The sequence below is a fragment of the Elephantulus edwardii genome, unplaced genomic scaffold (assembly GCF_000299155.1).
Source record: "Elephantulus edwardii isolate Elephantulus edwardi_28Jun2011 unplaced genomic scaffold, EleEdw1.0 scaffold00152, whole genome shotgun sequence".
Lineage (NCBI taxonomy): Eukaryota > Metazoa > Chordata > Mammalia > Macroscelidea > Macroscelididae > Elephantulus > Elephantulus edwardii.
In genome coordinates this window covers 4,710,596-4,723,040 of record NW_006399902.1, presented here as the reverse complement: position 1 = coordinate 4,723,040, position 12,445 = coordinate 4,710,596, and the positions used below count along the sequence as shown (strand labels likewise).

Here is a 12,445-nt window from a genome sequence, read left to right as displayed (position 1 = left end):
GGTATTTCAAATACCAGTAGAGTCACCCAGACTCAACAGGTTTTGAGTAACTTGTAGATTAAGATAAACTAGGAAGAAAGGCCTGGAGATCTATTTTTTAATAGCAACCAGTGAAAACCTCATGGATAACATAAACTCCTAGGAGAAACGTATTATGCTTGGTGAAGCAGAGTGTCAGTGAAAACAAAGAAAACCTTCAGTTAGATGGATTTTCACAATGGCCTCAACAATGGGTACAAAAATATCATAGAGTTTGGAGACCACGTTTCATTCTATTCATACAGAAGGTTTGCTTGGTCAGAGCCAAAGAGATGGCAACAATGACTGAAATGCAGAGACTTTAAACAGGGTTATGTGGCAGGAAATGACTCAGGGTTCCTGTGGCTCTGGTGGTTGGGGAAGGCCACTGAAGAGGTATCTTATGAGGTGAGATCTGGATAATGCAGAGCTGGGCCAGCAAAGATCAGGACACAGTCCTTCCAGAGAGGGAAGTTCTAGTGCAGAAACTCTGAGGGGAGAACAGCTTGGTAAATTTAGGGCGCAGAAAGACAGCCAGTGGACTGCAACCACTGGGGGAAAGGCAGCTGGATGGGAAGGCAGAGGCCAGATCATGAGGGACTAGACAGGGCAAGGGAAGAAATATGGATTGTATTTTGGGTGAAGTGAGAACTGGTAGCATTTAAGCATGAAGGTGCAATCAACTGACAAAGGTTTGGAAAAGCCTGAGAAGCTGATGGGTGGAAATAGAGGTAGAAGCCTGGCTTCAAAGGAGCAGGGAGATGAGTTGAGGGCTCTAGCAAAAGATGATGGTGGCGTGGGTGCAGGAGGCAGAGAGAAGTGGATAGATGTGGACTGTCGGGGAATATCATCGACAGAGTTGGGTGGGGATGGTAGAGGAAAGGGAGGAGCCAGAGATAACTCTTAGGTTTTCAGCCTGAGCGACTGCATGAATTGAGATGACATTTGAGATGAGGAAGACAGGGAAGAGCAGGCCTAATCAAGACATCTGCTTTGGTCCTGAGTGATAAACCTGTATGTAAACGTGTTTGTACCTGTGCACACACATGCCAGGCCCCAGGTGTGCATCTGTGGATGCAAAGTCTCAGGTCTGCTGGACTAGGTAGACTATCACATTCAGACCACCTCTGCCTGGCTGCCTGGGGCTCCTGGGCCAGCTCTGGCACCAGGCCTGGCCCCTGGCTCTGCACCCTCTCCCAGCACCAGGTACTGCTCCTGCCAGATGGGGATTCCCTAGTGGGCAGCTGGAGTAGTGGGGTGGGTGAGCCCCTGGGCACTGTGTGACATCTGGGCATCCTATCCTAGCCCCAGGAGGCACTGGCAGCCCCGCCCAGCAGCGGCAGGCAGGCTCCAGGGCAGCTGGTGGCGATTAGCAGTGTTGATTACCTCGTGGCGATGCCATCTGGGGTGAGGGCACTAAGCCCAGCCCCACGGGATACACTGTTTGCTGGTGTGTACAGCCTTCTTGGGCTGAATGCATGTAAATGTGTCAGCAGAGCTGCATGCATGTAAGGGTGCATGTGTCCATGTGTGCATGCCTGAATGGATGCTTCTGTGGAGACTGAGTCTATGTGGCCACCTGTGTGTGTACACGTGTGTATACTGTAGGTCTACATATTTCTCTGAGCTTGAATATGTAAATAACTATGTGTGTGATCACACACATGTGTTTCTCTGTATGTGTGCTCAAGCATGTGTCTCTGGGTGCATATCCAAGGACATGAAGTGCTGTATGCTTGCATCCTTAGAATTACACACCTATCTGTGCTTGGTTATGTCCAGAGGTACAGTTGTCTGTTTTAGTAGCTTTATCTATGTTCATATCTGTGTCTTGGTGTATCTGTTTATATGGAGGTGTTCTGTTTCCAGGATCAGGTTTGCCTGTAGGAATGGACAAGTTTACATATACATTTGGTATTTGCACACAAAAGAGAAGTGAGAGAGCATACCCGACTGACTGCATGTTGGTGGGAGGAAAGGGCACAGGACATCTCTACACTGTGTCTATAATAATGTGTACATACAGACATAAGAGTATGCCCTGGGGTGGCTATTCTTGTTCAATCCTTGGGGGGCTGTGGGAAGACACCTGGATACCTCCTTCCATTCTTCCATGCCTGGTTTTGGTATTTTCTGGGTCCAGCCATCCTCTCCTGCCTGGGAAACTCAGATCTAGGACTAAAGTGCTCAGGATAGCACAGAGGTTACAATCTTGTACTGCGAATCCAGGCACACTGGGTGGGGTCCCAGCTCCACACTGACAGTCATGTGATCCTACCTGCATTGCAAGCTTCCTAAGCTCTAGGCTTTCCTATCTGTAAAATAGTGCTTACAATTCTGCCTCTCTGAGTGATGAGGATGAAAGGAATTAACATGTGTGAAGTACTTGGAACAAAGCCTGCCCTATATGTGTTTCCTATTTCCCAAGTGCCCACCACTGGCGTGGCACCTCCTGGGCAGACCTGGCTATGCCTCCTCCCTCTGCAGGCCAGAAATCTCTGCCCCCTCCGCTTCCCGCCTGCTGAGCTCAGCGCTTCCCAAGCCCCACCACATCTGGGCCAGGCTCCGAGCAGGGACCACATTGGGGCGCCTTGGTGGCCAGGGTTTCCACTGACTCAGCGTCACTGGGCCCAGAGGCGGGAGATCCCAGGCCTTCCCCTTATCCTGACCAGGGTTAGATGGGGCCATAGGGCTACTGCGAACCTTGTTGCCTCTACAGGAATCCCCCTTTCAGAGCATCCCAGTTGCATCCCTTAGTCCCCACAGCCATCCCTACCTCTCAGTGGACTCTTGAACCTACTTCTCCATTATTCCTCAGCATCAGAGTAAAAAAAAAAAAAAATGGTTGCTACCTCCAAGGGGAGACCTTTGTAAGTACCTAGATAAATCCCCCATCTCCTAACACCCCTCTCCCCTGCGTAGAACTACAAACATATCACTCATCCAAACTCAATTCCCCTCACGTCTTTGGACTTGAATAAGCAACCGACTCCCGTCACTGACATATAAACTTGAATCCCAGACCGCACATCCCCCTCCACGAGGGACAGCAATAATAATGATAATAACAGGGAATAAATATTGAGCTCCTCGCCTGTGCCAAAACCTATGCTAAGCATTTTTACAGACTTTAACTCATTTCCTTCTCATAGCAACTCTGAAGTGTTATACCACCAGCATCCCATTTTACAGATTAAAATGGACTCATACATAGTTAAAGAACAAGTTCATAGCCCCAAGACTTGAGCAAAGGCAATGGCGGCTGGGTAGTACTCTTAACTTTAACAAGTCAGGAGGGATAATGGGATTTGTCCGCGCATTCGGTTCTAACTTCTGTGGGCCAGAGAGGAAGGGGTTAATTTAGTATTTCTTACCCACCCTCCCAACTCCCCCCACCCCTCCACCCCCTCGCCAGTGCAGACAGATAGAGGGACAGACTGGGAACGTTAGGAGGAGGAACTGGAAAAATGCTGGGCTGACCACGGAGTTTGGGAAGCGCTCACGTCACGAGTGCCACGGAACCGAGGAGGAGGAGGAGGGTCTCGCCCCACCTCCCCAGCCTTCTGGGGGCCCCGCCAGGGAAGGTTAAGGGGGTGGCCCTGGGGAGGCCCTTCACTTTGCACGCTTTGGCTCTTAAAGGGCCGGCCTCCCGGCTCGCCTGCCCGCGGGAGCCCCCTTCCTGGGCAGCTCTGGGCACGCAGGGTCCCGCCTCGCTCGCTGGCTCACCTGGCGGGGAAGTGTAAGGGCGGGCCCCGAGCACCGGCCAGGAGCCGGGCTGTGCGTCCCGCCGCCACTGCCGCCGCCGCGCGAGCCCCCTCCCGGCCTGGCGGCCGCTCCAGCTGTATTCCATTAGCGGCCCTGGCAGGCCCCCAGCCTCCTGGAGCCGCCCCCTCTTCCCCCACGCGGCGTGGCCGGCAGTCCCGGGCAGGCGTGCGCCGGGCAGCGCTCGGCTGACCAGAGAGCTCGGACCCAGGAAGCTAAGAAGCCGGGGCAGTGAGAGATCGAGGAACGCGGGCCCTAGGGCCCTACTTCCCCTGGCTGGCGTGCCTTGGGCTGCTTGGATTGCTCAGTAAGGTGGGGAGACTCCTGGTCACCGGTAAGTGCGGGTGAAGCGGGCTGCGCCTTGGGTTCTGGGCTGCAGGGCTCTCTTTGCCCCTGACTTGCTGTGTGACCTGGACCAGGTGCTTTCTCTCTCTGGGCCTCAGCTGTCTCTTGGAGGTTTTGACTCTCTCCCTGCCCCTAACTGTTTTTATGATTTTGCGTTGGATGACCGTCTCTCGGGAAACTTCTTTGCCCTATCCTTGTAGCCCCGGTCCTGGGACGAAACTTCCTTCTCCAGGGCCTGGAAAGTGAAGGCCAGGATGTGACACGAGTACATCCATGTTCACGCCTCCACATGCATCCACATGCCTTCCACAGCTGGCAGCCCTTCTATTGGCTGGCAGGAGGGAAAGCCAGGCTAGGGTTTGCGAAGCCTCATGCACAGAGCTAGGATGAGGCGTGAGTAGTGGGAGAGGGCGGCTCTTCTCTGGAGCAGAGGGACTCCTTTCCTGTCTCTGAGTGTAAGGGGATGTGGGATCCCTTTTGCCCTCATTCACTTATCTGGGGCTGTTGTTATGAGTTGTGGAATTAGAAGTGACTCTTAGCTGACTCTCCAGGGGGTTTTCAGAAGCAGTAAAACGCACAGAAGATTGCCCATCTTTCTCCTGTGGAGGAGATGGAGGATTCCAGCCACGTGCATTTGCAGTGACAGCTCAACTCTTTACCACTAAGCCACCAGAACTCCTTTATACAGGACTAAGGGAAGGGAAATGGGATTTCAGCTGGAAGGAATGAGGTCAGACTTGCATAAAAACTTCCCAACAAGAATGCCTACAGAAGGGTAGACTAGACTGGCTGTGTGTGTATGTGTATGTGCAAGCTAGTGTGCTTATCATGTATATTGGTGTGTATGCATCTCTCTGTGTTGGAGCATGATCCCATTCACATACTGGCATATGTATCTCTGAATATGTGCCTGTGTATCTGTGTACCTTATGAGCGCACGCATGGCTGTGTCTGAGTGTGCATGCTGAGTCGCCTGTCTTAAGGGAGGCCTGATGATGTATGGCCCTGTTGGCTGCTTGCTGAGCCCGCATTGATTTATCTGAGCCCATCCATCAGGGTTTAATAAAACTAAAAGACGAGCATCCATCAGCAGGAGAGGTTGGCAATGGGGTCCTGAGCCCCAGTGACCTGCTGTCCTGCCCACTGTACCTGGGGAGAAGCTTCCTTGGCCCACATACAACTCTGTGGTGCCTGCCAGGAGAGTCACCCAGTCAGCAACCCCTGATCTTGCGAGTGCCTGGTAGGGCTGTCTGCAGCTGGCCAGGTACCAGGTTAGAATATACCGGCATAGTCTACAGGTGGTTAAAATACTGAAATACTTCCAAATGTTTTGATAAACAGCTTTGACTTCAAGCCCCTCTTTGCTACTCCAATTGCCCTGATCTTTCAAGACTCTCAAAACCTCTGCATCATCCTGTAGCTATCTATGGGCACAGCCAGATGCTGCTTGGACCCTGTGTAAGTGCTCTGCAGTTGGCTCTGACTGGTCCATGTCTGTGCCATACCTGTGGTTAAATATTTTTAGCATTACAACCTTGACCAAACTCTAGCCCAAGAGCTTTGGTGGGGATCCTAAAAGGACTGAGGTTGGCCAGACCTCCCTCTACCCAATCCTAGTACCTGGGTCCTGTGGATTGGCCACTACTTGACTATGATCAGTACGGTGGAGTTGAGCTCTGTGGGTGCAGGAATCCAGCCTCTGTGCTTTTCAGGTGCTGTGGCTGCAGCCGACCTCTCTGGACCAGGATGTGGGCATCATGGGCTCCCGTCATGTGGCTGCTCAGTCTCTGGGCTCCGTGCAGCCACGGGGCCCATACAGGTGAGATGACACAGGAGGGTCAGTGTGCCCTAGGACTGAGACTGGCTCCCTAAAGTCCTGGAGTTCTATATGCTTAAGTGATCTTACCTTTGGTTCATGTGGGCATTTGTGGGAGAGTTTGGGCTGGGCTCAAAATGGCCTGGGGTGTTGGTATATACACGTATGTGCAAGGGGAAGCTGGAGTGTGTGAATGTGTGTATTTCTGTATGTGCATGTCTGTCTATATCTCTGTGCCTCTCTGTGTATCTGTACGTATCCTTGTGTCTTTATATGTAAGAGAATAGCCTCCACTCCCACCCTAGTACATGTACTCATATACTCAGCCTGCACACAGCGTGCTAGCAAGACCAACAAGGTGGGACGAGGCAGGCAATGAGCTCTTCCTGCCGAAGGAAGTTGTGTCCTGAATGAAGCCCAGCCCTTACAGTGCTTTTCATGGTGAAGAATCCAGCCCACAGGCACCTCCTTCATCGTGGCTGATGCTGAATCTTGAATAAAGTGCCTACCTCAGAGACCAGACTGGATGGGAAAGAGGGTGCAGCTTTCCAGGGACTGAAGCCAGGGGAAGTGGACTGGGCATCTAGCCTAGCCTTGCTGGGTGCCCTTTGGGCATCTCAGTAGCTCAGCCAAACAGGAACAGAACCAGAACCCAAGTCCAGCTGAAGAGGGCAGTTAAGTCAAGGTGCAGATGAGAGGAGGTGTACCGCAGGGTACGTGTGACGGCCTGTGGGCCTGTGTGCTGCATGCATGTGGATGCACATAAGTGTATCGGCATTCACGTGTGTGTCTTTCTCTTCACCACCTTACCAGGTCCCCTGGGTGGCTGGGGCAGAGAATTTCAACATCTGTAAGGAATCTAGGTTCATGGCCAAGGAGTGAGTCACCCGTTGCTGCTGCCGATGCTGAAGACAGTGATGGTCTTTCTAGTCAGATCTGGGGGAGTGAGACTCCACTGGGGTCACTGGGCCCAGGAACCATAGTTCTTTCTTGCCAGGCCAGCCAGGGAGTCCAGTGTGCAGCCTCTGAGAGCCGTCTTGCCTGTCTCGTCCAGCTTCCTTTTGTGCACACATGGGAAGGCCCTTTTTGGTTCTAGCCTCGATCCCTCTCACTGCAGCACCTCCCCCAACACTTCCGTTCCATCAGCCCCAGGGAGGAGGCAAGTTCATGGCTGCCCATCTGTCTCTTCAGGACTTTAGAAACTGGAACGAAACCATCCCTTTTCAAGGAGCCTTTATGCCTTAAAATATCCTATTTGGTGGTTCCTTTGAGCTTTTGGTAACTCTCAAACTCTTAGTCTCAGCTCACTGTGTTACGAGGTACCCAGGTGAAAAGCCATTCTGTCCGCTCTGGCTGTGCCTGCCCTGTGTGTATCCTCGGGATGGGGGAGTTGAGCCCTACCCACCACCAAGAACATGTGTCCCAGGTGCATATGGCGTTTCTGGTGGCACCAGCATCTCTAACTCACACATGTGCAGACATATAAATAACATATTACACACAAACTTGAAGTTGTCTTGCCCTCTCCGTGCCCCTCTGCCTCCACTTGGGTGTGTGTTCATTGGAAGGAGAATCCTGTATACCCCACCCTGTCTGAGCTCTAGGGCTTCACAGGACTCTGCTATTCTCTCTGTTCTTTGCCTGGCCCCTGACTTGGCTTCTTGGGAAACTGGGGTTCCAGAAGTTCTTGTCCTGTTCTGATGTAGACTTACATGGTGGCTTTTGACCAGACCTCAGTATGTAGGCCTCAGTATTCCCATCTATATGACCGGTGTTCTCTAGGTCCCCTAGTAGCCAGGGTGAGAAAGCAAGTGGTAAAAGCTGCCCTAAGGCAAGATCAAGAAGATCCAGAATGAGTTCTATAAATATGCTCCCTCTCAGTTTCCATAGGCCTGCTGATGCAGCTGCCTCAGTCAGCCCTCCTGATGCCCCTTGCCAATTCTCTTCCAGGTGAGCAGTGCCCACCTTCACAGCAAGAAGGACTCAGATTGGAACACAGCAGTGACTTATCATCCAATGTGACAGGTGAGTGCCGACCGCCTGCCGCTGTCCCTGTGCCACCCTCTTTCTAGAGTGGCCTGTGCCCCCCTCACCTGCCCAGCTGAGCTCTCCATCTGCTGTCTCCCCTGAAGGCTTCAACCTCATCCGCCGACTCAACCTCATGAAGACCTCAGCCATTAAGAAGATCCGCAACCCCAAGGGGCCTCTTATCCTGAGGCTGGGGGCCGCCCCACTGACCCAGCCCATTCGGTAAAGACCCCAGTATGACCACTGGGAGTCAATACCCATCTCAGCTTTGGATGTGGGATCTAAGCCCAGGAACCCTTCTGTGGACCATTCTGTCCCTTTCTCTGTCACAAGTCTGTCTGGCCCCCACTCCTGGGGCTTCCAGGGTGGGCACAGAAGGAGTGCTGTCAGACCCACCTTCCTTCCTTCCCCTCTCTCTGACTAACAGCATCTGTATCTGATGAGCTTTGTGAGAACCCTGGGATGGGGGTTGGGGACCTGGAAGAGTCCTATGTGTTTGAGTGTGTGTGTTTGAGTGTGTGTGTGTGTGTGTGTGTGTGTGTGTGTGTGTGTGTGTCTGTGCTTAGGTGTGGGGCACTCAAACTCCCACAAGTGGTCTGGCTCCTGCTAAGCTCTCCAGCCTGGACTTCCAGACATTCCTCTTGCTGCTCTAGTCATGCTGGACCCTCTGCAGCCATGGGAGAAGCGCCCACCTCACTGCTTTCTCTCTGGGAAGAAGCTCCTTTCTCTTGTTTGCTGTCCTTAGAGGGAGCACGAGTGGGTGACTGAATGAGTGTTAACTCAGAGAAGCATTATTTCCTCTGGGACACTTTCCCCAGCACCCCACGCCCCTGTTTTCTCCCAGGGCACCTGGACCCTTTACCATAATTATGTTAAATAGTCATTCTAGGGGTTCTTTACTTAAGGTCTGTCCCTGTCATTGGCATGAAGGCTTGTATAGACCAACTCCCCTCTGTCTTATCATCACTGTGTCCACACAGGTCAGACCCATGCGTGGCGCACTCAGTACATGTGTGCAGGATGAAGGAATGTGTATCCATGTGTGACAGGGCATGTGTACCTGTATGTGTCTAGTGTAGGCTGAGCAGACGTGAGGGCCCAGGTGGGGACCAGCTGGACCCTCACCTGAGCCTCAGGGCATCCTCCCTGCTTCACCCCCAGGCGAGTGTTCCCTCGGGGCCTCCCGGATGAGTTTGCCCTGGTGCTGACGCTATTGCTGAAGAAACACACACATCAGAACACGTGGTATTTGTTTCAAGTGACTGATGGAGATGGGTACCCACAGGTGAGCCCACTGGGCCCTGCCTCCACCCTTCATCCTCATTGACTCTTAACTCTTTAGGTAGTAGTAATTCAGCCCAGTCTGCCCCGGAGAGCCTCTCTTGAGTATCTGTCCTGTTCTTGCAGTATGTGCTGCTCTGGGACCCCAGCCACCCCTCTTCCCTTTCTGGGCCTCAGTTTCTCCTTCTGTGAAATGAGCGTGAGGACCCTTGGCTTTGCCATGCTATGTGGCTTGGGAATTCTGATCCTCCCTTACCTCCTCTTTTACCTACTCCCCTGCCCCACTGCCACAGATTTCCCTGGAAGTCAACAGCCAAGAGCGAAGCCTGGAGCTCCGGGCCCGGGGTCAAGATGGCGACTTTGTGTCCTGCATCTTCCCAGTGCCTCAGCTCTTTGACCTGCGCTGGCACAAGCTGATGCTGAGCGTGGCTGGACGCGTGGCCTCTGTGCATGTGGACTGCGTCTCGGCCTCCTCCCAGCCCCTGGGGCCCCGACGCCCTGTGCAGCCCGTGGGTCATGTGTTCCTGGGCCTGGATGCTGAACAGGGCAAGCCTGTAGCGGTGAGTATTACGTGGTTCCCTGGTCTCTGCTCCTGTCACTTAGGAGTCTAAGTGAGCTATTTGGAGCCCATTTCTGACAGAAGCCTCTGTGGCTCCCCATTGCCCTTCAGATGCAGCCTAAACAAATGAATCTGGAGTTTAAGACCCTTTGAGTTCTGGTCCCTAGAAATGCCTGTAGCAGCATCTTCCTTTCTGCTTCTCCACACACCTGTGCTCTCAACCATCCCATCCATCAGACCTTACTGGCACTTCTCTACCTCCACTGAGAATGCCGTTCTTTGCCTTCCTTCATCATTCATCTTGTTTGGAATCTCCTCCTCCTCCTCATTGCGCTGGACCAAAATGAACATTTTTTTCCCCCTAGATGACTTGATGCAGTGACCCTGACGATGGGCTCACAGACCCGAGGCAGGGATTGTTAGGATGGCACAGGATTGAAAGGATGGTTCTTATCTGTTGTTCGTGGAGTTGCTATGGTCGTGGTGGGGCAGCCACAAGCATCCTTCTTGTTGGCATATGCAAATTTCATTCTGCCATAGCTGCATGTTTGTTCTTGCTGAGCTGTCCCACTAAACCATTTTGCTGTTGTTAGAAGCTGTCGAGTCAGCCCCTAACGCAAGTGTTGGAGGAGAACTGAGCACTCTCCACGGTGTCTCCATGGCTGTCATCTTTGCTGAAGCAGTTTGCTGGGCTTTGCTTCTGTGGAGCTGCTGGGTGGTTTTGAACCACCAATCTTTGGATTGGCAGCCAATTACAAACCATTTGTGCCACCCTGACTCTGGGATAGTTATGTTTGTTGTTGTCATCTCTCAGGCCTGACTGGAAAGCCTGAGAGGTTGGCGTTGTGCCTGCCTCACTGGGGGCTCAGGGCGTGGAGTTACCTGGTGAAATGTGATGACACTAACTTGCGTACCCCCTGCAGTTTGACCTTCAGCAGGCACATGTCTACTGTGACCCAGAGCTCGTGCTGGAGGAGGGATGCTGTGAGATTTCACCTGGAGGGGTGAGTGGCCTGGCCCCGACAGTCAGGGGGCGCTGCTCAGGGACCTAGGCAGGGGTGCCTCGAGATCGTGGCATGAGCGGGTAAGGGGGTGTCTGCCTTCAGTGCTGAACCAGCCCCTCTCCAACTCTGGACAGTGCCCTCCAGAGACTTCCAAGGCCCGCCGAGACACCCAGAGCAACGAGCTCATTGAGATCAATCCACAGACTGAAGGCAAGGTCTACACCCGCTGCTTCTGCCTGGAGGAGCCACAAAACAGCAAGGTGGGTGGGCAGGGCCGGTGGCCGTGGGCACAGACAAGCCCCCATGACGTGATCCTCCTCTCGTCTGCCCAAGTCCGGCCAGCAGGGTCAGTCAGCTGTGTCCAGGACAGGAAGGGCACTCGAATCCTGCTAGTTTGCATATTACCCCTGTAAGATTCAGAGAGACTAGAAGCAGCCCACTTGGTGACCCTATTCCTGCCTGTCTGACTGCCTGCCTGCCTGCCTGTTGGCATTGAGGATTATGCATACCCAGATTTGTCACCCCAGACCCATCTGGTCTAGAGCAAAAGTACACCCAAAAGCAGTTCCTCGAACACAGGGACACCTGAGGTCAGAGACCAGGCTACACCACTCCCTACGAGCCCTCCTTACTCTCTTGGGACATACCCTGCCCAGTGCTAGGCTGGTGCTATGCCCAGCACCATGGCCAGCTGCCCTGCCCAAGCCTAGGCTCTTTGAGGGTGGCAGGGCTACCCAGTCCTCTCTTCGCCCCACTCCTAGGCCAGGCAGTCTCCCTGCCCAGCTAGGCACCATGCCCAGTCTTTGGCTACAGAAACACAGGATCCCATTGATTCATGGTCTTGTTTTCTCTGACATCACGTGGGTGGGGGGAAGTGGAATGGAAGTGAGGAAAAAGAGGGATGGGGGCCTGTGGGGGCAGCCATAGAGGCTGCAGCGGGCTGTTGGTGCCCTGAGAGACACTGGAGTAGGTGGAGAGGGTGACTGGGGACCCTGCCCTCTGCTGGTACCTCTTTCTAGTATTTTCCCCAGAATATCCTCCTGAAGGATTCTCCTCTGCTCTCTCTGTCCAGGTGGACACCCAGTTGTCAAGACGAGTCAGTCAGAAGGCGGAATGGGAGACAAAGGTAGAGTTATGGTGGGGGAGTCCTTGTTCTGCTCCCCTGTCCTCTGTAAGCCCCTGGGCTTAGGCCCTCTACTCCCACCCTTCTATGTGCCTGGGTAGAGTCGTGTAGGTACCAGCTCTGACTAAGAAGGATGGATGAATGCCGGCCAGACCAGCACCCTGGCACTATCTAGGTCATTCTGCCCTAGCAGTCCTGGGGAGGGGTATGGAAGCACTGCTTGACCCTCTGCATTTCCTACCCATTCACATATCCTTTCTCTTCCCAGGCACATCAGGAGACAGTTGCTGATGAGGTAAGCCCCGATCTGGTCTGGCAAAAAGGGCTTGATTGAGGAGGTGCCAACATGAACCTTTTCACCAAGGCTCAGAGCACTGGAGCCTGAGCATGGGGGGTGGCCGCAGACTGCACAGATCCCAGGCTTCCTCGGGGCCTGTTGCTGGGCCTTGTCTGCCTTTTACTCACCCTGTTGGTCAGGGTAGCCTTGGACATTTCTGCTGAGTTGACAG

General features: G+C 53.3%; 1 protein-coding gene across 1 annotated transcript in view; it reads left to right on the top strand.

Moving 5' to 3' along the window:
• Nucleotides 1-5,871: 5,871 nt before the first annotated feature.
• Nucleotides 5,872-12,445, top strand: part of COL16A1 (collagen, type XVI, alpha 1) — a 53,492-nt gene continuing 46,918 nt past the window's right edge. The window contains exons 1-9 of the mRNA XM_006894948.1: nt 5,872-5,944; nt 7,892-7,966; nt 8,074-8,191; nt 9,131-9,254; nt 9,544-9,810; nt 10,733-10,813; nt 10,948-11,073; nt 11,886-11,939; nt 12,205-12,231. Of these exons, the coding sequence (XP_006895010.1) occupies nt 5,872-5,944; nt 7,892-7,966; nt 8,074-8,191; nt 9,131-9,254; nt 9,544-9,810; nt 10,733-10,813; nt 10,948-11,073; nt 11,886-11,939; nt 12,205-12,231 (945 nt within the window). The remainder of the gene's footprint in view (nt 5,945-7,891; nt 7,967-8,073; nt 8,192-9,130; nt 9,255-9,543; nt 9,811-10,732; nt 10,814-10,947; nt 11,074-11,885; nt 11,940-12,204; nt 12,232-12,445) is intronic.